Source organism: Erythrolamprus reginae, chromosome 1 (genome assembly GCF_031021105.1).
Source record: "Erythrolamprus reginae isolate rEryReg1 chromosome 1, rEryReg1.hap1, whole genome shotgun sequence".
Classification (NCBI taxonomy): Eukaryota; Metazoa; Chordata; class Lepidosauria; order Squamata; family Dipsadidae; genus Erythrolamprus; species Erythrolamprus reginae.
The window spans coordinates 253,258,092-253,281,859 of record NC_091950.1 but is presented as its reverse complement, the minus strand read 5'-3'; the positions used below and the strand labels follow the sequence as shown (position 1 = coordinate 253,281,859).

The 23,768-nt window shown below is 37.4% G+C and overlaps 1 protein-coding gene across 3 annotated transcripts in view; it reads left to right on the top strand.

The window, feature by feature from the left end:
• Nucleotides 1-9,269, top strand: part of GEN1 (GEN1 Holliday junction 5' flap endonuclease) — a 31,248-nt gene extending 21,979 nt beyond the window's left edge. For all 3 annotated transcript variants that reach the window (XM_070732852.1, XM_070732854.1, XM_070732853.1), the window contains 4 exons: nucleotides 1,630-1,760; nucleotides 3,663-3,724; nucleotides 6,935-7,081; nucleotides 7,317-9,269. In XM_070732852.1, the coding sequence (XP_070588953.1) occupies nucleotides 1,630-1,760; nucleotides 3,663-3,724; nucleotides 6,935-7,081; nucleotides 7,317-8,713 (1,737 nt within the window). In that variant the 3' untranslated portion in view covers nucleotides 8,714-9,269. The remainder of the gene's footprint in view (nucleotides 1-1,629; nucleotides 1,761-3,662; nucleotides 3,725-6,934; nucleotides 7,082-7,316) is intronic.
• The last annotated feature ends 14,499 nt before the right edge of the window (nucleotides 9,270-23,768 follow it).

Sequence of the window (23,768 nt, the reverse complement as noted above, 5' to 3'; positions counted from 1 at the left end):
AAGATCATCCTTCTCTCGGTAAAGAAAACCAAATTAAAACCATCCCCAAGAGATGGCTGTACAGCCTCTGCTTTAAGACATGCAATGAAGGGGAACTGATCCCTTTCTGGGAAATTGCTTTCAGTGTAGAACGGCATGCTTCTTCTACCACATAAACAAGCAGGGATATAACTGCTATGGTTTGTGCTGATGGAATTATATGGAGGTATGTCAATATCGTCAGTTTCAGGTAAATAACCAGATACGACATTTGTAGATTTGTATTTCGCAAATTACTCAAGACCCACCTTTGTCACCAGGCATGGGGGAGTTAGGATATTCCTTCCCCTAGGCCATTACAAGTTATGTATGGTATGTTTGTGTGTATGTTTGGTTTTTATAATAAGGATTTTTAGTTGTTTTATTAAATTGGATTGTTACATGTTGTTTTTTATCATTGTTGTTAGCCGCCCCGAGTCTGCAGAGAGGGGCGGCATACAAATCCAATAAATAATAATAAAACAATAATAATAATAGATCTTATTCCAAGATAAGTGGATCGGAGCAAGTGTCCTAGAACTCAGTGTTATTTCTGTGTACATATGTTACGTATTCCTTTATTTAAACACCTTCTATGGCTGCCCCTATAATCATTAGACAGATATTGGTCAAAATGAATGGAGTTGGGGATGAAAGGCAAGGAAGTTTACCTGTGGGAGGAGAAAAACAAGCTTTAGAAAAGAATGTTTCAAGGTATCTCTTTTGAGGGCTCTGCAGCCAATCAGCTTTCAGCCTAGCCTGAATGAAGGTTACAGAAGAGAAAGTGGGACTTCTCCGGGTCCCATCAACAAAACAATGTCGTTTGGCGGGGCCCAGGGGAAGAGCCTTCTCTGTGGCAGCCCCGGCCCTCTGGAACCAACTCCCCCCGGAGATTAGAATTGCCCCCACCCTCCTCGCCTTTCGTAAGCTCCTTAAAACCCACCTCTGCCATCAGGCATGGGGGAACTGAGATATTCTTTCCCCCTAGGCCTTTACAATTTATGCATGGTATGCGTGTTTGTATGTATGTTTGGTTTTACAAATAAGGGTTTTTTAGCTGTTTTAGTATTGGATTTACATTCTGTTTTTATTACTGTTGTGAGCCGCCCCGAGTCTGCGGAGCGGCATACAAATCAAATCAAATAAATAAATAAATAAGAAAGAAAGAAAGAAAGAAAGAAAGAAAGAAAGAAAGAAAGAAAGAAAGAAAGAAAGAAAGTAAGTTCTCAGCCAATCTGAAATCTCTCTGATAAAGATAGCCAGTTTTCCCCCAACTCAGATTTCCTGACACTGGTCTGCGATTATTCCAATCTGTACTGATTGTTGTGACCAATCTAGAGGACATATGTTTGGGAGCACGCTTCAGTGGATTTTGCAGTCTTGTTGTCCTCAGACAGCCTTCTTGGTTTCCCCTGCTTTATATTTCTATTTCTACTTGGCTTGGAAATTACTTTGAGGTGACCCTTCTCTCCTTGTGATATTTTTCAAAAGTTCGTGACATTTCAAGCTAACTGCGTCAAGTCTTCAGGGAGAATCAGTGCTGCTGCTGTTCAATAGATATATATATTCCATCTGTGCTGTATTTGTGATTTCCCAACATGTTTCAAATAGAGGTTTGCTGTCAAGAAAATGAACTGGACCGAGCAGTACGCCTGTGAGAAATTGTGTAACCTTCTAACTTACTATGACATGAACCGAAAGAAGTCTGGCCATACTGATCCAAAGCAGCTGCAGGCCCTGCGGTAACTCAATTTATAATTTAATTGGAATCCACCCTTTGTTTTGCTTTATATCTGTCACTGGGAGTGGGAAATATTTTTGTTGTGTGCCTCTCTTCCTGATTCTGAATTTTTCATTTTCGAACAAAATGGCCTCCTGCCTAGTGTTTTCAGGGGCAAATATTGAACATTAGAAGGAATTATTTAGGCCATCAACCTGCTGATCAGGGCAGGAGTCCAAATGAAAGCACCTTGACAGATGTCTGTTTAACTGTGCTTTAAACACAGCAAGTGGATTAATTGGTTCTATAATTAGTTCCTGAAGCCATCTCTCCCTTTGTTGTTGGTTGTTGCCTTAGTCCAGGAATGCCACCTATGGAGTTAACATGCTGTTGATGTAGCTAAGACTCCCTGGTGCGTCTGTTGAAATACATTACATAGACTGAAGAAAAGACTATTCCACAATTCAAAACAGCACTTGAAACTGCTGAGGGTTACAGTTCAAAGATTAGAAAGTCTACAGTATGAGTTATTTTGGATTCTGGTCCATTTTCCAAAAGGTTGCTAAAGAAAGCAAGTTAAAGGCTGCTGTTCACAGTGATCCCAACAGTGTGAAACACTGAGTGAGAAAGTACATCTAGGGGGACCTCAAGGAAGAAGCCCTTCATGCAGGACTAATAACAACACTTAAACTTATATACTCATAGTGCTTTACAGCACTCTCTGGGCAGTTTACAAATGTCAGCCTACAATCTGGCTCCTCATTTTACCGACCTTAGGAGGATGGAAGGCCAAGTCAACCTTGAGCCAGTGAGAATCGAACTGGTGGAAGTCAGCAGAATTGCCCTGCAATACCGCATTCTAACCACTGCACCACCACAGCTCTATCTATGCAAGGAAACATAGAGCACAATTCATATTTATCCTGCTCGGCCATGTGAACTAACATAAATAATGTGTGGGTTGTGGCTATCATCCATTGCCTATGGAACACTAAATGTTACTTTAGTAGTGACATTTACAGGACATGGAAGGAAGTGCAAGTTAATGTAGTCAGGTTTTAAGTTATCAACACTGAATAATGCAAAGATAATACAGTGTTCCCTCGATTTCCACGGGGGATGCGTTCTGAGACCGCCTGTGAAAGTCGAATTTCCACGAAGTAGAGATGCGGAAGTAAATACACCATTTTTGGCTATGGACAGTATCACAAGTCATCCCTTAACACTTTAAACCCCTAAATTACCATTTCCCATTCCCTTAGCAACCATTTACTCACCATTATTACTGGTACTCACCATTGAATAAGACACTTAGTGATCCTGATATTTATAAACATAATTATTAATTAACAATAATTATTTTTTTTTGTTATTTATTTGCAAAAATTATTAGTTTGGTGGATGACGTATGACGTCATCGGGCGGGAAAAACCGTGGTATAGGGAAAAACTGTGAAGTATTTTTTAATTAATATTTTTTTGAAAAACCGTGGTATAGGCTATTCGCGAAGTTCGAACCCGCAAAAATCGAGGTAACACTGTAATTGCAAACCAGTCGTATGCAAACCTCTACTCTTTCATGCTTGTTGACACATATTGCTACAACTGTATAGTCATCATGATTATGAGAGAGCTATAGCTGACTAGTATTGAGGAGACAAAGGGAAATGGTACATGTTTTCCTCACACAATTCCAACTCATGGGAATAGTCACAAAATGTGGCTCCTAGTCTACGGAGAGGGGCGGCATACAAATCTAATAAATAAATAAATAAAGTGGTAAAGAACCATGGAAGCAGCCCTTATGTTCAGGATGGTCAAACATGGTGGCTTCTTAGGAAAGGCCTGATTTCATTTTTACACACTGCCTTTACAATATTATCACTTTTAAAATATTAGGACTTTCTTAACTTTTGTTTCTACAGGATAATCAAGGCACAAATTAGAAATGGAATTCCCTGTTTTGAAATTGCATGGCAAAAGCCAGGTTAGTACTCATTACTTTCCCGTACAATTTAACACTGTAATACAAAATTTCTTAAGAGATAGGCTTGTTGAGAAATAGAAATATAATATTTCTTCAGGTATAGCACAGGTAGTCCTCAACTTGCAATAGTTTGTTTAGTGGCCATTCAAAGTTACAACAGCCCTAGAAAAAAATGTGATTTATGGCTGTTTTTCATACAACTGTTCAGATCCCCACAGTCAGGTAATTAAAATTTGAATGCTTGGCAACTGATAAATATTTATGATTGCAGAGTCATGTGGGGTCATGTGACCCTCTTTTGCAAAGCAAAAGCAAAGTCAATGGGGAAGCTAGATTTACTTAATCATCACGTTACTAATTTAACAACTGCAATGATTCATTTAACAACTGTAGCAGGAAAGGTCGTAAAAAGGAGCAAAACTCATTTAATAAATGTTTCACTTAGCAATTTCAATTTTGGGTACAACAAATCCACAAACATATCTTCTCATTTGTGATTATTTTGCATGTGTTGTTATAGATATTAGCTTAAATAGTTAAAATATTTTGTGACAATTTACAGTGAAAGACAAATTTATTAGTTAGCATTCAGTATGATATTGAAATGGAACCATTATGTTTGGGAGAGTTATCTCTCGCTATCTGATGCTTGGGGCGAAAATGAAGCAGAGGTGGGATTGGTCTGAGAGAGGATGATTGTTCCAAAGTCACCAATAAAGGGTGTCAATTTTTGTCCTCTCAACATCAGTCCAACCAGAGCCAATTTGGTTCAGGAAATCCCTATTAGAAAGCAGATATCCATGGATTCAAGTCCTAGCTTAGCCATGAAAGCCTTTGGGCCAGTCATTCACTCTCAGCACAGGCCTTTTATTGTGGGGAAAACAGGAGGAGGAAAATGTGTTTTTTATATGTTCTCCTCCTTGAGTTCTTTGTAAAAATAATAAAGGTGAGATACAAATAAACAAATCTTTGAGACCAGTTTAGCAATGGGTAAATATTAAATAAAATGAAACTATAATAGAAAGAATAGAATACAATAGAATTTTATTGGCCAAGTGTGATTGGACACACAAGGAATTTGTCTTGGTGCATATGCTCTCAGCGTACATAAAAGAAAAAGATACATTTGTCAAGAATCATGTGATACAACACTTAATGATTGTCATAGGGGTCAAATAAGCAATGAAGAAACAATCAATATTAATAAAAGTCTTAGGATACAAACAACAAGTTACAGCCATACAGTCCTAAGTGGGAGGAAATGGGTCATAGGAATGATGAGGAAAAAAACTAGTAGCAGTAGAAGTGCAGATTTAGTAAAAAATCTGACAGTGTTGAGGGAATTATTTGTTTAGTAGAGTGATGGCATTCGGGAAAAAACTGTTCTTGTGTCTAGTTGTTTTGGTGTGCAGTGCTCTGTAGTGGCAATTTGAGGGTAGGAGTTGAAACAGTTTGTGTCCAGGATGAGAGGGGTCAGTAAATATTTTCCCCGTCCTCTTTTTGACTCATGCAGTATACAGGTCCTCAATGGAAGGCAGGTCTGCCCTTGTACTATTTCCTGTATTTTATTTTAGGATGGATATATGTTTATCCCAGGAATATTTAAATTCAGTTCCTGTGGATTTGCAAACCACGTCTGCTGGAAGTTCTACTACTCTTTCAGTAAAATAATATTTTCTCAAGTTGCTTCTGATCTTTCCCCCAAGTGACCTCAGATTGTGCCCCCTTGTTCTTGTGCTCACTTTCCTATTAAAAACACTTCCCTCCTGAACTTTATTTAACCCACTAACATATTTAAGTGTTTCAATCATGACCCCATGATGGAGGAGACCCTGCTCATTTATGGCTAGGAGAAGACAAAACACTTCTTACTATGAACAGTCAAAATCGGCAAGTATACCTTGCCATTATATTGCTTTTTCTGCAATAAAAACACAATGTCAAAATTGGATTTGGGAGTCCTTGTTCTCCATAAAATTACTGCTTTGAAATTAAATTCACATAGGCATTCTGGTTTTTCACTTTCTTGTTGCAGGTTTCTGTAGCCTAGTTAATCCCAGGTTCACTTCTGACTATCTTTAAATAGAACTGGGAATCTGGAGACCATCTGCCAGCTTACAATGAATGACCAGTCTGACTTTTTATATGAAAATGTCATATTCAGAATGGAAAAGGACAGCGATTAAGATGAGAATTTCTTTTTCTCAGTCTTCTGGGCATATATTGCATGCCCTGTATATTAAAATTTCTCATAAGGTGAAATCACTCTTCTATCAGGCTGTAGGTAGAATGCACATATATGATTGTGTGAAGAAATAGAATACCCTACGAGACTAGACTTTCAATCCTGGGCCTAGAAAGTTTAGAACTAAGACGTCTTAAACAAGATCTAAGTATTGCCCACAAGATCATATGCTGCAACGTCCTGCCTGTCGGCGACTACTTCAGCTTCAACCACAACAACACAAGAGCACACAACATATTTAAACTTAATATTAACCGCTCCAAACTTGACTGTAAAAAATATGACTTCAGTAACCGAGTTGTCGAAGCGTGGAACTCATTACCAGACTCCATAGTGTCATCCCCAAACCCCCAACATTTTACCCTTAGATTATCCACGGTTGACCTATCCAGATTCCTAAGAGGTCAGTAAGGGGCGAGTACAAGTGCACTAGAGTGCCTTCGGTCCCCTGTCCTATTGCTCTCCTATATCTCCTATTCCTTTCTTCTATTCCTATATCTCTTCTTCTGTTCTTTCATTGATATGTTCTATTACTATATCTTCTTTTCTATTCTTTCTTAGATATATTTTACTGTGAGTATCTCCTCTATAACCTTCATCATGTATTTTACTATGTGTATATAGATATATACCCACTAAAACCCTCATTGTGTATTGGACTAAATAAATAAATAAGTAAGTAAGTAAATAAACAAAATAAATAAATAAATAAAATAATAATTTATCAAAACCTAGGGGTAGATATTTGTGGATTGCATGCAAATTAAGGAGAGTCTGCAGTAAGGGTTAGACATGGAAGCCTCAGCTCATAACTGGTTCTGCAGGATACACATTCCAATCCCAAGGAAACAGTTGTTTTATATGTTCCTTTTTATAAAGGAGTGGGTATGAAAATGATAATTAAGGGAATCATCTGCAGTTACCTAGTAAAAGTATGTTTCTCTGCCTCAACTTCATTGTTCCAGATCATTACTGTGCTGCAACTGAGGATCAGCCTGCAAATTCCTTTCTAATAACAATAGAAGAGTCAATGCTATTTGAAGCTGCCTTTCCTGAAGTGGTTGCTTTGTTTGAAATGGAGAAGCTGAAAATTGGCAAAGAAAAAAATAAAAGTAAGCTGAAAATACTTCGATTATGTTTCATGTCCTAAATAGTCACTGTATGCTTGTCAAATTGCCAGTTGTTGTACAGAATTTTCTGTACCCTAGTTAGATTTTAATGAAGCCATTTAACTTACCCATTTCTCCCACAATTCCCTGATTACAAAATCACAGTGCTTTTCTAACTCCACATCTCATTTTTAAACAGTGGTTTTTAACATGATGTTATTCACTTTTTTTTTGCCAGGTAAGAAGAAAAGTAAAGTGAAAGAATGCTTAGCAGGGGACAGCGAAGTAGAAGATACCTTTTCTGACCCGAACTTGCAACCTGCACGTGAAAACATTCTCAGCCAAGATTCAAAATTTGATTTGAAGTCCCTTTTTGATCTGCAAAAATGTCCAAAACAGAGCTGTCAATCTCTGTGTTTATCAGACTCTGCAGATTTTTCTACTGCATTAGGAAAGCCAAGCAACTTCTTTCTTGCTTCACAAAACACAAAAAGTGAATATAAACCTCCTAAATCTTTAATCTCACAAACAAAATTATTCGTTAAGGAACCTATGGCTTGTTCTGCAAATACTGATCTGCAGCTGAGTGGCACTGACTGGGAAGGGACATCTTTCAGCCTTTCTCCAAGAAATGTTAATCTTCCTTGGTATACAGAATCTGAGTCTGGCCTATGCAATAATTCTTTAAAGCGGTGCTCTCCACCACACAGTAAAGCAGCCAATATCCTCACGCAGCATTCAGATTCTGCACAATCCAATCCCAATCTGATCGCTGGTGTAGATGACTCTGTTTCAAACACAGGCTTTCCTAAAGAGAAGAATGATTTGTCTTTACAAGATCAAGCCGCTATGGAAAGTTTAGAAACTTTTCCCAAAGCTAAAAATGTGCCTTTGTTGAACGTTGCACAATTGCAAGAACAAATAAAGAGAATTTCTAACCCTGGAGAGGAATTTTCATCTCCTCCTGACCAAATTCAGGAAATTGAAAATGTGATGTTACTAGAAAAACATCTGCGGGGGCTAAGCTTAGAGAGCTGTCGAGAAGATCCCCAAAGTTCTAAGGACCCACCAGCCGCAGCAGATAAAGTCAAGGATTCAGGAAGTTCTTTGAGGCTGTGTACTGAAATGTTAAAAGTGAGTCGCTTAGAAAACAAACAGCAAATTTTTCCCTCTAAGTCAAATAAAGTCCTAGATAACTGTCAGATTGGGGGAAAATCTGTGCCAAGAATCATGAAAAGCTCCTTTAAGAAGAGTGTATGCCAAAATATTTATCATGCTGAAGACAGTGATAGTGAAAACGTGGAGAGCAAGTGGAAGAGTCATAGGATCCCAAAACAGCAAAGTAAGAGCCATGCAGTTCAGCTGAAGGGCAAGTGCAATAATGGCAAAAGGGACAACAAGAAATTGGCATTTGAGATTCAGCCAGAAATAAAAGAGAAAGTTGAGCGCCCTCTTAAATTACTCAACACTGATTTATCCACAGAATGTCTGCTTCTACCTCTCTCCAAGTCTCCAAGTCTCTCCCAATGTGGATTCAATCCTTGTCTTCAGGAGACCAAAAGTGATCTGAATATGTGGCTTGAAAGTCCCTTGCCTCTGTCTGAAAGGCTGAAGCTCAGATTGAAGAACAGTTGAGCATTTTCTGTTCCCTTCTCTGATGTCTTCATCTGGAAACATCTCAAATGTCTTGATAGGTTTAAATGTCCTCTAAATTTAATAAGTCCCATAACTGTGAGTGGTGGAAGATTGAAAGAAGAGTCTGAAGTGAAATGACTGGCAAATTAAATTCTTCAAGCAACTCCAAACTTGGAGTCAATCCCTACACATGCAACACAGTTAAGTTCCAGAATTATAAAGTGGTAAAAAAATCAATTTAGAACTATGCCTGTTAGATACCTTTAGAATTAGAAATCTAATTTATTGGATAGGACTGCTACAATCTAGTACTTTATCTGCTCTTCTCCTTTGACCTAATTTCTAACTTGAGATCATATGGTCTTAGAATAAATATTTTAGAATAAATATTTTCATTTGTAACTATATATAATCTGGTTTTTAAATAGAATTTTTTAAAATAGACATTTTTAAAATGCAATGCTTTTCAATGCAAGTAGTGTGGTCTTTTAAAATATGTTATTTGTGACATTAGTGATTTTCTCTGATATATTATATTCTAATCTTGCTTACATCATTTTTTTGTCTTTTCTGGACAAGCATTGTATTTACTAGTAAAATGCATACCTTCCATGCCAAAGGTGCCCATTTCAAATTATGGGCTTTTACTTCAGGCTGGAATGACTCCCAATGGCAGTTCTGGATACCCATTGTTGGTCAAGAGACAGCACTTGAATGAATGGTCTTGGCACACTGCAACTCCTAATAGTGATAGTGATTAGATCAAAGTGCAAATGATATCAATTTTCTAACATATACAATTGAAGGAAAGGCATCTCGTTTGGTGATTGTTACTGATTGATGAAAGAGGAGGAAAATATTAATTCACAGGATTGGGTTTTTTGCAATGGAATTGTAGATGCAAGTGACATTTTAATCTACATATTTATTTTTATTTTTCACAATATATGGTCACATAAATTATTAAAATGATGCAGAATCTGATTTCACATGTTGTACTATGTCCTCACCTAATTTGTCTGATTTGGTTTTAATATGATTTTTAACGATTTTTTAAAGCCAGCTACTGTGGTTTGTAAAATATTGTGTACAGCTTAGCATATGAGCGTAGCCATTGTAAATCTATTCTGCAAATCATGGTTAAGACAAATTGACAATCCTGGTAATTTGCAAAATTATTTGAGCCACTTTGAATTTCCACTTAACTTCAGTAGAATGGCTGAAAATATTCCCCTGAATTCTTTCTCACTGAAACCATGAGAGAGAAGGTACTCAAGTATAGCTGAATTATGTCCAAGATTCACAAAGCTAATCCCAAATTCATATGATTTTTCTAAAATAACACAAGTGTATCCCTGCAATATGACATGGCATAGCTCAGAAATCTACCTTGATGTGTGAAACAAGGCCATTGGAAAAAAATAGCTACAGAAACATTGTTTCTATTTAGTTGACACAAGTGTTAGCCTGAAATGGGAAGAAAAAGATAAAATCTGTTCTGCTTATCCTATAAATTTGCAAATTGCAGTGACACAACAATACAGGAGTGGATAATCCCCCTTTTAAATTTTCAGTTTCCTTCATAGAATATTTCGTGTCCAGATCCATTCTTGCCATATTGTATAGAATTCTTCCTCTTAAAATTACAATATGATATACACTGTATAATGTGAATCAACCCCATGCCATCCCAACCATTTCTGTAGGCTACATTTGTACAGCCCAATATTTATCAATAAAGCAAGAGGTACAAATGTAAATTTCGTGGATCTATCAAAGTGCACATTAGACTGCAAAATATTTTCCGGTGATCACTATTGAAATTATTAAAATATATCTTCCCCAAAAAAAATGACGCATTCTTTCAACCTAAAGCTATATCAGTTGTCTTAAATATGCAAACAGTTGGCTCAACTTTGTATTTGATATGTTACACCATCCATATTCCTTAGCAATTCATAACTATTACATAAAGTTAAAAATATATGCTAAATAACTCATCATTCTTTGAAATTGCATATATTATAAAAATTGTTGTGTACCTTTTTATTCAAAATAGAAAACTTCTCAGAATAATTAATCTTAAAAAGCAGGAATGCAAAATAACAAATATGTTCTTAACGTACAAAGAAGGTTTGTCAATAAATTCAAAACATGTTTAACTCAGTTTTGTTTGGATATAAATATAAAACTAGGATGAAAAAATATCCATTGTTAAATGCCTATGATTATTTTTTCATTGTACAGGTCCATGATTTTAAGCTGTAAATTTTGTTGGTCAACAACAAAGGAAAACTTGAATAAAACTAACAGATAATAGCTGTCCTCTCATTTAAACAGTGATAGAAATACGAAGTATTTATTTCCTGAAGAGCCAAGTGCTAAATCTAGCACGGTGTTTTACTGTTCACCAGTAGCACTTAGTCTATAACAGATCTAGTAATATTGCTAACTGTGGTTTCCTTTCATCTGTTGATGCAAAATAGCAGGGCTTCACACTTCCTTAGACATGAAAAGATTTTTACCTTGACTTGTGACACTGCCTCCATTAATCTTCTACTTTTTATTCTAACCGTGCTAATGCTAAAATTCTCAGAGATGGCTTCAAGATAACCTCTTTATAAGTAGAAATTGGTCAGAAAACAAAATATATCACAAGATCGTTTTTTCTGTTTTTAAATTTGAACAACTTGGTGGGGTTTTTTTAAAGTGATGATCATTATTTCTAAGATATATACATAAATATTTTGCTAGTTGCCCACTCACATGAATCAAATGGTTTATCCAAAACTAAGAAACTTCAGTTAGATTTCTTTTTATACCACTGCAACAATAAAAGCACAAATACATAAATCCCTCCCGTAGGAACAAAACAAAGAACCAATTGCTCAAATGAGCAATTCTCAGATTTATTTATTATTTGTTGAGAGAGAGAAAATGCCTATTTCTAGGAATGGCTTTCTCCTCTTTTAGAACTAAATAATAAGAAGAATGGAAACGGATCAAAATCATAGGAAGTATGATGCAGGCAGTACTGCAGTGATGTGTTGAGATATGGGTAACGTTGAAAGCTAATTAGTTTTGCATCTTTTTTGTGTATCCTGGTACACCAATGTTAATGTCAATGTGAGAGTGCTAGCAAAACAACAGAAACCTACACAGGCAATGAAGGCTAGAGTTTGGGGGACAAGCCCAATAATGGCTAAAATAACTGCAAGTATTTCATAAGACTGACATAGCTCAACAAAGATGCTTTTCAAAAGGCAACTGGATTTTCTTGCCGGGGATGTGGGGCTTTCCTTGAAAAACATTTGCTTCTTGGATGAGAAGCAACACATTTTTCAAAGGGGGGAAAAACAAGAAAGTCCAGTTATCTTTTGAAAAACACTTTTGGGACAGCCATGACCTGGATGATTGTAAATCTCCATAGAGCATTGCTCAACACCATATAGAGGTTTTAACATAAAAACATAGAGGATTGATGGCAGTAAAAGACCTCATGGTCCATCTAATCTGCCCTTATACCATTTCCTGTATTTTATCTTAGGATGGATATATGTTTATCCCTGGCATGTTTAAATTCAGTTACTGTGGATTTACCGTCTGCTGGAAGTTGTTCCAAGTATCAACTACTCTTAGTAAAATAATATTTTCTCACGTTGCTTCTGATCTTTCCCCCAACTAACCTCAGATTGTGTCCCCTTGTTCTTGTGTTCATTTTCCTATTAAAAACACTTTCCTCCTGAACCTTATTTAACCCTTTAACATATTTAAATGTTTCAATCATGTCCCCCCCCTTCCCTTCTGTCCTCTAGACCAGAGGTCCCCAACCTTTTTTGCACCAGGGACCGGCTTTAAGCTAGACCAGTTTTCCATGGCCCGGTGGGGGGGGGGAGCTAGCTGTCAGCGGCGCCGTAAAAGGGGCGATCAAGAGAGGAATGGGTGAATGAATGGACGGAGGGTGGGAAGGAAGGAAGGAAAGAGGGAAGGGACAGGAACAAAAGAAGGGTGCAAAGGAAGCAAGGAAAGGTGTGAAAGGGGAGAGTAAGAGAGGAAGGAGTGAAAGAAGGGAATGAGGGAGGAAAGAAGGGAGGAAGGAAAAGGAAAGCAAGAAATGGAGGGAGGAAAGGAAGGAAAGAAAGAAAGAAAGGGGGAAGGGACAGGAACAGAGGAAGGAAGCAAGGAAACTTATGAAAGGGGAGAGTAAGGGAAGAAGGTAGGAAGGAGAAAGAAAAGAAGAAATAGAGGAAGGGAAGGTAAAAGAGAGAAAGAAAAAGAGCAAGAAAGAAAGAAAGAGAAAGAAAGAAAGGCAACTTCAAAGAAAGGCTCACTGAGCATCTCTCACTCTCTCTCTCTTTCTATCCCTCTTTCTTTCTTTCTTTCTCTTCCTTTCTCTCTCTCCTCTTCCTTTATCTCCTCTCTCTCTCCCTCTCTCTTTCTCTCCCCCCTCTCTCCCCCTTTCCCTCTCTCCCTCTCTTGCTATCTCTCCCCCCTCTCCCTCTCTCTTTCTCCCTCTCTTTCTCTCTCTCCCCCCTCTCTCTTTCTCTCTCTCTCCCCCTCTTTCTCTTCTTCTCACTTTCTTTCTCTTGTTTTCTTTCTGTCTCTTTTGCTTTCTCTCTCTCTCACTCTTTCTTGTTTTCTTTCTCACGCTCTTTCTCTCTCTTGTTCTCTCTCTTGCTATCTCTTTCTCTCCCCCCCTTTCTCACTCTCTCTTTCTCACTTTCTCTCTATCTTGCTGTCTGTTGCTCTCACTCACTCTCGTTCTCTCTCCATTCTTCTCAGCGATGACGCGCGCACGCCCTGCCCGCCTCACCTTTGCGAGAGCACTTTCGCCCCGGGCTCTCAGCAAGGGGGTTTGCAGGAGAGGCGGGGCCGGCGAAGGTGATATTGAATGTCGGGGGAGAACGGGCGGTTGCGCGCGCTCCCTATCCCCCTGCTAGCCCACTCGGAATATTCAAAATAAGAAAAGCCTTCGCCGGCAAAGGTTTTTCTTATTTTGAATATTCCGAGTGGGCTAGCAGGGAGATAGGGAGCGTGCGCAACCGCCCGTTCTCCCCCGACATTCAATATCACCTTCGCCGGCCTCCGCTGAGGAAAGCCTTTGCCGGCATTTCCTCTCGGCGTCAAGGAGGCGCAGCGGCGGGCGGAGAGAGGGAAGGGGGGCAGCGGCGTCCCTCCTGGCCTTGGCGGGCCGCCCAACCCTCCCCACCTCCTGCAAACGCGGCGGGCGGCGGGGGGAGAGCGAGGAGCCGGTTCCGGCGGGCGCGGGGCTTGGCTGGCTGGCGGGGGGAGCGCCGCTGGTGGTGCGGAAAGGCCGAGGGGGCCCTGGCGCCGCGGACCGGCTGAAAAGCCCCAACGGCCCGGTCCCGGTCCGCGGACCGGCGGTTGGGGACCTCTGCTCTAGACCAGTGTTTTTCAACCAGTGTGCCGCGAGACATGGTCAGGTATGTCGCGAAGCTCAGAGAGAGAAAGAAAACAAGAGAGAGAGAAAGAAAGAGAGAGAGAGAAAGAAAGAGCAAGAGGGAGAGCAAGCAAGCAAGAGAAAGAGAAAGAAAACAAGAGAGAGAGAGAAAGAGAAAGAAAGAGAGATGGAGGGAGGGACGGAAGGTGGGAGAGAGAAAGAGAGCAAAAAAGAGGAAAGAGGGAAGAGAAAGAAGGGGATGGAGAGAGAGAGAGAAAAGGGAGAGAAAGAGGGAGGGGAAGAGATAGAGCAAAAGGGAGGAAGAGAGAGAGAGAATTTTTTTGTCCAAACTTTTTTTAGCCGCCCCCCCCCCCTCCTCAATGTGCCCCATGGTTTTGTAAATGTAAAAAATGTGCCGCGGCTCAAAAAAGGTTGAAAATCACTGCTCTAGACTATACAGGTTGAGTTCATTAAGTCTTTCCTGATAAGTTTTATGCTTGGGACCTTCCACTGTTTTTGTAGCCCGTCTTTGGAACTTTTCAATTCCAAATACTGTATTTCAAATATGGTCTCACCGGCGGTCTATACAGCAGGATCACAATCTCCCTCTTCCTGCTTGTTATACCTCTAGCTATGCATCCAAGCATTCTACTCGCTTTCCCTACCGCCTGACTGTTCACCCATTTTGAGACTGTCAGAAATCACTACCCCTAAATCCTTCTCTTCTGAAGTTTTTGCTAGCACAGAACATACCAATTTGCAAGAATTATAACTACTCATTACATTTATTTGGAGTTTACCATTAAAACTGTTTATTCACAAGTGAAACGGGTTATTTAAGGAAGAGCCTGAATGCTGAATTATTTCCATTTTTTAAATAATTTTTGATCATATAAGAATGCACTTTGCATTGCCACAACAGTATTTTTCACACCTACTGCAGGGGATCTCGTTTTCTGCATCCCACATGCCCTATAAAATCACACTTATTTTTCAGAAGAATCACTAAGCAACTTTAGCTTACCAATAAAGGAGAATATTTGTAGCCCAAGATTTGAAGTGAGGGGTTCCTTGGTGCTCTCTGATCTTGCTTGTTTTCTTGCAAACGTTTTGCTACCCTAACTATTACATCATCAGTATGTAGTAAGGAGCCCTGATGATGTTACCTAGTTAGGGTAGTGAAACCTCTGCAAGCAAAACAAGCAAGCTCAGAGAGCACAAAGTACCCCTGACTTTAGCTTAGCAAATTTAACATTGCCTCTCAGCATTGTTCTCTCCTCTAGCCAGTTGAGCAGAATGGATGAGTCCCTGATATCAGAGCAATGAAGATGCTCAGCTCCCCACCCACCCCACTCCATTTGCTATAGTATAGGTTGAGTTGGAGTGGAGATCACAGCATATAGGACCTGGATTGTGAGGGCAATATGCTGGCTCTGTTAAAAAGTGCTCTTGCTAACATGTTGTAAGCCGCCCTGAGTCTAAGGAGAAGTGCGGCATAAAAAAATAGAATAAATAAAATAGAATAATAAAATAAATAAATATGTGCTGGTAGAGGAGAAAATCACTTGGTACACAGACCTCTAAAATTATGTCGGTCCTAAATAATGATATGCATAAACAAGCCAGTAAGAGTAAAGTGGGATTTCTTCTTGGCATGGATTATAACTCATGGGGAGGATTATAACCCCACTTCCTTAGAAAGCATCTTATCCCAGAGCCATGGCTGGAAAAGAAATACTAGCTAGATTTTTCTTTTTAAAAATCCTATACTGGGTGGAGGGAATTGAGAAACTATATATGAATGTCTTAAATGTAAAAGTGAAATCTTTAAATAGATATCTTTAAAGAATTGTATCAGTAGATGTACATTCGAGATTATAGAGATTGCTTTTAGCTATACAGTATTAGATGATTCAATCAAATACACCAGGATGGATTTTAAAAAAAATCCTACCTCTATATTTCATGGCATTTTAGAAATGGATAATACTTTAGGATAAAATACAGTCTTACTTTGCAGTTTAATACCAATGATGATTGTTTTAAGCATTTGATTCCTTCATCAATCGTCCCCAACAGTTATTGATAGGTGACCTGACAAATTTAGGGAGAAAGAATTCTTGACTAATAGACTCCCATCCTATTGTCTGACTAAATTGGGATGGCAACAAATCTGAATAGGCGATAAATATGTTGTCTTTGCCCTTTCCTTTTCAGCCTGCTCAACCTAATTTGAGTCTTTGGCACCAAGGTGTTAATGCAAGGTTTGTTCTCTTCGACATGATGGCAGGTGATTTGCATTTCAGAGTCTGATAGATTTATAGTCTTTGATCTTTTAACCAACTCACAGCCATGAAAAGAACAGTTCTTCTTCAGAGCAACCCTGCAAATCTGCATTCAGCATCCCAAGCATATTTATTACATAATTATATCAGGGTCAACATTTATTTCCATTCAGTAATGTAGGATTACTAGGAAATCCCAATTCTATGTGTTTTTAGGCAGAAATAAAAATACAATTTTATTTTTTATTAATTAATTGGATTTGCATGCCGTCCATCTCCGAGGACTCACTATTTCACTACACTCCATAGGATCTATTTCTGGGTAAATGCATATAGCCTTTCAGTGAAAGGTTTTTTTATGATTAAGACGTAAGTATGCATAGCATTGCAAAATTAAGATATTTATAGCAAACAAAAGAACAATATTATAAATAATAAAATCCTTCTCCGAGAAATGCGTTGAGATAGAATACACCACACAAACAATATTTAAACCATTTCCAAATATTGTTACTCTTCAAATAATAATTGAAGGTATCTGTTTCAAAACACAAGGTCTTATTTGATTTCTATTTTTATATAAGTCCAGGCTAGATGGAGAAACTCAAATAGTTTTCTTGGCAAGGATAGTTGGCATCAACAGAGGGATAGCATCAAGACCACGAGAAGTGATGCTACAGCTTTAGACAGCATTAGTGAGGCCACACACGGAATATCACATCCAATTCAGGTCACTGTGATTTTTTTTAAATGCTAAGGCCCTAGAAAGAGTCCAGAAAAAAGCAACAAAGATTATAAGATGTCTGGAAACTAAATAATACAATGAATGGCTAAAAGAACTAGATATGTCTGGCCTAACAAAAGAAGGTTTGGGGTGACAGGATAGCTGTCTGCCATGAGAGTCTCTCACAGATAAGAGTGGGTCAACCTATTCTCCAAAGCACCTAAGGATAGGGATACGAAGCAAAGAGTGGAAGTTTCTCAAAGAGAGATTCAAGCTGGAATTGGGGAGAAATTTCTTAACAGAGAGAACAATTAATCAATGGAACAGCTTGCCTCGGAATTGTGGGTACTCCATTGGAAGTTGTCAAGGAAAGATTGGACAACTATTTGTCCAATATATATATATATTCTTTCTTTCATATATCCTCTCCTCTATGTTCACTTTACCCTTATATATATTACTACATGTCTATTTTTCTTCCTATGTATTTGTGTATTGGACAAATGAATAAATAAAATAAATAAATAAAATAAGGATGGTGCAAGTTCTCCAGTCTTGAGTAAAGAGTTGGAGTACAAGACCTCCAACGTCCCTTTCATCTCTATAATTCCATTCTATTCCATTCCATTGCAATCCAATCCAATGTCATAAAGTATATAGTGCCAGTATTACACTCTGTCTAACATTTCTAATATCCACTTAAAGGAGATGTTCTTCATGGGGGTGGGATGGGGTGGGGTACCTTTGAGATTGTGTCTACAGAGTTTAAGTCTACAGCATAAAAGAATAATGGTCTTGAACCTGGTAGTAAGATTTGATCACATCAATGTTAAGAAAATTACTCTGGCTATCTTTCTACATAATGCCGAACTACTTTAAGCTGTTCTAAAAGATATCCTTATTTTGAACTGGAATATTAACCAGGCATTTCATAAGTGCTGATGCATTCTGTATGTTATCAGTGAGGGTACATAGAATATACAAATGGACTTCTTTTATTACTGTATCTATTCTCTAACTTTCCTCAAGCATTGTGAGATGCTCTGGGTTCTGTCCTTTGGGAGTATTATCTGGCACAACCCAGAGGTTAAAACAGTTCTCAATCCTGCTGGCCTTTTGTAAGACCTGGTTTGTTAGAGCCTGGGTTGTAGTTGACCCAATTTCATGGTTGGGCTGCTATTGGCTGACTTTTTTAATGTTAGCTGATGTATATGTTATTGATTATTATAATTTTCAAGCTTTGTTTTAAATCATTGCTAGATGTCCAGAGTCATGTATTTCAGATGGGCAGGTACAGTATATAAATAGAATGAATCAAATCAATTCGATCAATCAATCTTTTGCATCTTTCAAAGCTATATCTTTGATTAAGGCCTGTTTGTTGGTTGATAAAGCTTTGTTGATTACTTTTATTAGCTTTATATTGACTACTTTATTATACATTTTTCATAATTTAGAAGTCTTTGGAATTATATGCAATTTAAAATACTTTTAAAAATGTATTGGGAACCTGTAGAAAGCAGGGCATTGTACGTCTATACATGAAAAGATTATCATTTCTGCCTCAACCTCATAGAATAATCCAAAAGATCTTCAGAATATTTATATGTTTATATATATAAATATTCTGAATGGGAAGAAGATATATATTACTCTGATTTTTGGCTTATGTAGCCCAGTAGCACTTTTTTTTCTCTGCATAATTTCTTTCAAAGTATGATGCTGGGACATTTCAACTGCTAATATCTAAGACCTTATGTATCTCTGACATTTCAATTCCATTTTTAAAAGAAATGATTGCATGGCCAAGTCTGATATGTGAGTTCATCAAAGCTTGACAGATCAAGTCAAAAATAATAAAGTTCGCTTTTCCTTTTCTCTCATTTTTTGTCCCTTGCTGACAATACAATATTAACATTAGTAAACTGTCTTTTGTAGAAAAATATGTTTGTAGAAAAACATAAGAGCTTCCAGAGCTGTGCTGCATAGACCTGTCGACAAGAATGTCCACAAGAAGGCAGCAAAGCATTGTAATTTCTGTATCCCTCTGCTACCATCTACTGGTCATTTGGATTTTTGGAGCTTAGATGTCATAACCTTAAAAGTAACTATGACATTTGTTTCCAAGTGCAAACATTAGGCCTGATGATGAACAGATTTTGATACGAATTTATTTTCTGTGAGGAAAAAGAGCAGAATACCTGAGCCACAATGGCTTTGCCCTCTGTAGTCAATGATTGTGCTGGTTAAAAATTTTGTAAGCTGTGGTACCAAACAACTGGAGGAAATCAGGTTGAAAAGAACACCAACCAGATTCATAAAAGCCCAGATAGATGAATAATAGCAAGTTGTGTTGTTGCAATGAGACTCTATTGGCATTTATGAAACTCAAGCCAGAAGTCAATTTCAGAAGTCATCCAAACTCCATGAGGAATCTCAATTATCCAGGATGAAAATATCAGATTCATTAGGTTCATTTGGAAACCTGTCTTATTCTTTTTTAAAAAAAAAATATTGATATTAATAGGCTGCAAAATTGAACCAGTCATCCAATTAGTTCCTGGAGCTGGCAAGAAAGTCTCTAAAATGCATAAAAGAAAAAAAAATTCCAAATTAAAGTGTCATGTTAACATTAAATGAATGATAGGTGTATTTAAAAATAAAATTACATGGCAATAACTTACTGAGGCTGTAGAACTATGGAGAAATCACTATTTCTTTTAAAAAATCATCAGCATAAAATAATATTAAGGGAAATGGCAAAGTCATGGGATATTGTCTGCTAAGTTATTGACTCTGGCAATTAACACAGATTCACATATACTGTTCAATTCCTACCCCCTGCAATTTTCCAGTATCTAATGTGTCGTGTACATTCAGCAGGGAGGACCATTCCTTAATTCTCATCCATGCTGTGCCATTGATCATTCCTTATGTCCACTGAAAAGTTCTCTAGATCTCTTTTGCTTTTTAGCCTCAGATATTCCCAGCACGGAAGCCACCCCTGAAAGAGGCAGCCACAGGTCAGAATTATAAGCATGCATGAGCCAGGCTTACTCAGATTGAGTCCCCAACACTACCTTTAGTTTCTGAAATTATGTCCTATTGTTGGTTAAGTAAGGATAACAAGAACTGGTTTACCTAAAGATTGCTGCTTGGTTGGAAAAGTGAAGAAATTCCCACAGATGAGAATGTGATCAGGAAAATATTAGAATGTGCAGAAATGAATAGACTAACACTAGCAATTAAGAAGAACAAACTGAATATTCTATGACATGGGGCTTATTTCATCAATGGTTAGATAGCAAAGATGGAAGTTAGAAACAGAGAAAGAAAAGAAAAAATGAGTGAAACAAAGAAGATATGTTAAGAGAGAGAAGTAAATATTATTATGTTTAATATTATATAATTAATGTTAATGTAATGAATTTGTTGTAAATTTTGATTATCATTTGGTTTAATTGAAGATGGATAGTTATATTAAAAAAAATTAAAAGATTGCTGCTAGAAGTTGAAACGTTAAATCACTCAAATATCACCATATGCTAAATAAAATAAACTATTTGGGTTGTATTAAAGGAGAATGAATGAACTAATCCATCAGTTAGCTTTTTAAAATAAAATACTCATGTTAATGCATGCATAAATATAAAATCTCATTTAGCTGAGTGCATTCAATGTACAGATTTTTGGGGGGAGTGATGTATTTGGGATTGAGGTCTATTTGAATTATTTTGTGAACCAGTAAGTGTTACAGATTAAATATTCATATTAAAAGTATTAAGGCGGTGAATTCAAGCTTCTGAGACACTGGTATTCTATTTATTCTCTGGATTCTGGTACCAAAAGCAAAAGAAAGGCCCATTTTGTTTAAATCTATGTTGTGGTTATTAGCTAAATAAAGAATAAGGAAGCCCAAAACTCTCCAGCCATTCGTTTCTCTTTTCCGCTAATTCAAATGAAAAGTAAACATTAAAGACCAACCACACAGCAGAATATCCTTTCAACTTCTGTTAACAGGGGTATTAAAAAGACTTCCCCAATATCAGCTAGAAAACACCAAGTCATAAAACCCCTACTTAAAAGATGGAGAGGTGTAAATTCAGCACATGGGACCGTTTTCATCTAGGGAACCAGTTGATTAGAGGCCAGATGTCTTAATGAATTGGGAAGTTGCTGTCACGTCTCAGCTAGTTGAGATTGCCACTTCTCAGAGGATCAAATGTTCACATAGAAGGGTTTCGAAGAGCATGTGATCTTACAAGTGTGTGAACAAAGCATACCACTTGCACAAGACCCCATTCAGAACAATACTGGTGCTTAGGGATATACCATCAGTGACCGCTTTAACTTTGCTTATAGACAAGTGCCAATAAAGTCAACACAGGTTGCTTGCTTCTCTGATAACCTGAAAGACAAAGCATGCACAACCTACTGGATTCATTCATATATTTGAGATTGGTGGTCAATATTCATCTTAAACAGTCTCGTGAAAGAATCCATACATCTTGGAGAATGATGGCAATGTTACGCTACTGTGTTTTCCAGCTCTGGTGACTGTCAGTTTCAACATGCATGCATTTTCCAGCTCAATAAAGATGGTCACCTTGCTTCACAGATGGTTCAAACTCAACCTTCCCCAATCTGGTGCCTTCCAGAAGTGCCAGACTTCAGTTGTCCAATCTTCCACAACCTTGAGCTATCAAAATGATTATGAATGACAAATCCGGACACCATAGGGAGACTGTAGATTGCATTCTCAAGAAAATTAATATTGTTTCAGTCTAATATGTTTAATTCTCAGGATGAAATAGTTTAACTCTAAAGGGAGATTAAAAATATGTCAGCCTTCCATCCTTCCGGGGTGGGTAAAATGAGGACCCGGATTGTGGAGGCAATATGCTGGCTCTGTTTAAAAGTGCTATTGCTAACATGTTGTAAGCTGCCCTGAGTCTAAGGAGAAGGGCGGCATAAAAATTGAATGAACGAATGAATAAATAAATAAATAAATAAATGTGAGTTGTGATTATTTGTTTAACCATACTTGTACTGTTTCGTACTTTAATCTTTACTGATCAAATTTATCTGGTTATTTGTATTTAAGAAATCATTTCCATTCAGCTGCGATATGTCTCTAAATAAATAAAATAAAAGTGATTACAGGTAAGTATGGGTAGCCAAGACCAAGGGAAGTCTTATGTTAAAAATCATATTTGACTAAATAGATGAAAGGAATCATGAATGGATAGTTCTATCACAGGAAAAAACATCAGTGCAATCTTTTCTGATGCATGTTTTCAATGGAATCCCCTCTCCCAAAAAATAAATTTGACACAACAGTATCCCTCTTTAAAATTTAAATTATTCAGTAGAGATGTATGAAATGCATGAAACAAATCTTCATTTGTTTTCATTTCAAAAGTATCCACTTTTTTTCTGTTACTCAGAAACGCATCTGCTTCTTTCCTGTAGCATTTTAAAGAAAAAGCTGCTCATTAGTAGCATTTTACTATTGATATTTGTTTACTTTAGCAACCTACTTATGCATTTTGAATTAAGACGAAAGAACTCATTATCAACAGTGAATGAAGACTGAATGTCTGCCTTCAGATTGCTGAATAAATTAATGGAGTGAAAAATAAAGCTGCCATTCAGGCAGAAAATGCCTTTATCATTTTTCAAAGTGTCACTGAGCAGACCTATAATATTAGCTCCATAACTCAAATAACCTTCAGTGTTATGGGATTACTATATGATAAAAACGATCTCACCCAGACTTGTATAAGGTGGAAAAGGTAGAGGTCAGAGATATAAATTTATTCTTTTAAATTTGCTTCAGTAATACAGTATGTACACTTTAAATATTTCGGCTCTTTCCTTTTCTGACCAGGACATAAAAGCAAACTGATCCATGAACTTGTTTACAGTATATGAGCAGTTTATAGTGTCCTCCATTTGTTATTCTGCTAATATATCAATAATGTGGATGGACATTGCCACTGTAAATGTGTGATAATGTTATAAATTGCTTCAGTAGCAGGGTTTTATATCTTATTTCTTTTTTAACAGCATAGATAAAATTTAATATTCATTTCAGTAATACTAGTACTTCTGAAGCAAGTCATACAAGCAGCAACAATTCACCTCACAACTATACACTTGTCAATATTATATCATTTCAAACATGTGCTTTCAAATAGGCCTTAACAAATATCATCAATAAATCAAACTATACAAATAATATATGTTTACAAGTTCCAATATAGGAAACCGCTTTCTACCACCCAAGCGCTCTAACCAGTAATTGTCCATTAATTTCTCAAACATAAATCTTTCAAATTATCACAAATATGAACTGGAGGAATTAGCTGGTAATTTTTCCAAAAGAAAAAAACGTGGAGCTCCAAATATACCTCAGAAGTATTTTTTAGTAATATCAGTTATAAATTATGCATTCATTTTCATTAGACACCAGACTTTGAAATGGGACAGGATTTCATTTGAACTGGTGATCCCCTAGGCCAGTGTTTCCCAACCTTGGCAACTTGAAGATATCTGGACTTCAACTCCCAGAATTCGCTGGCTGGGGAATTTGGGGAGTTGAAGTCCAAATATCTTCAAGTTGCCAAGGTTGGGAAACACTGC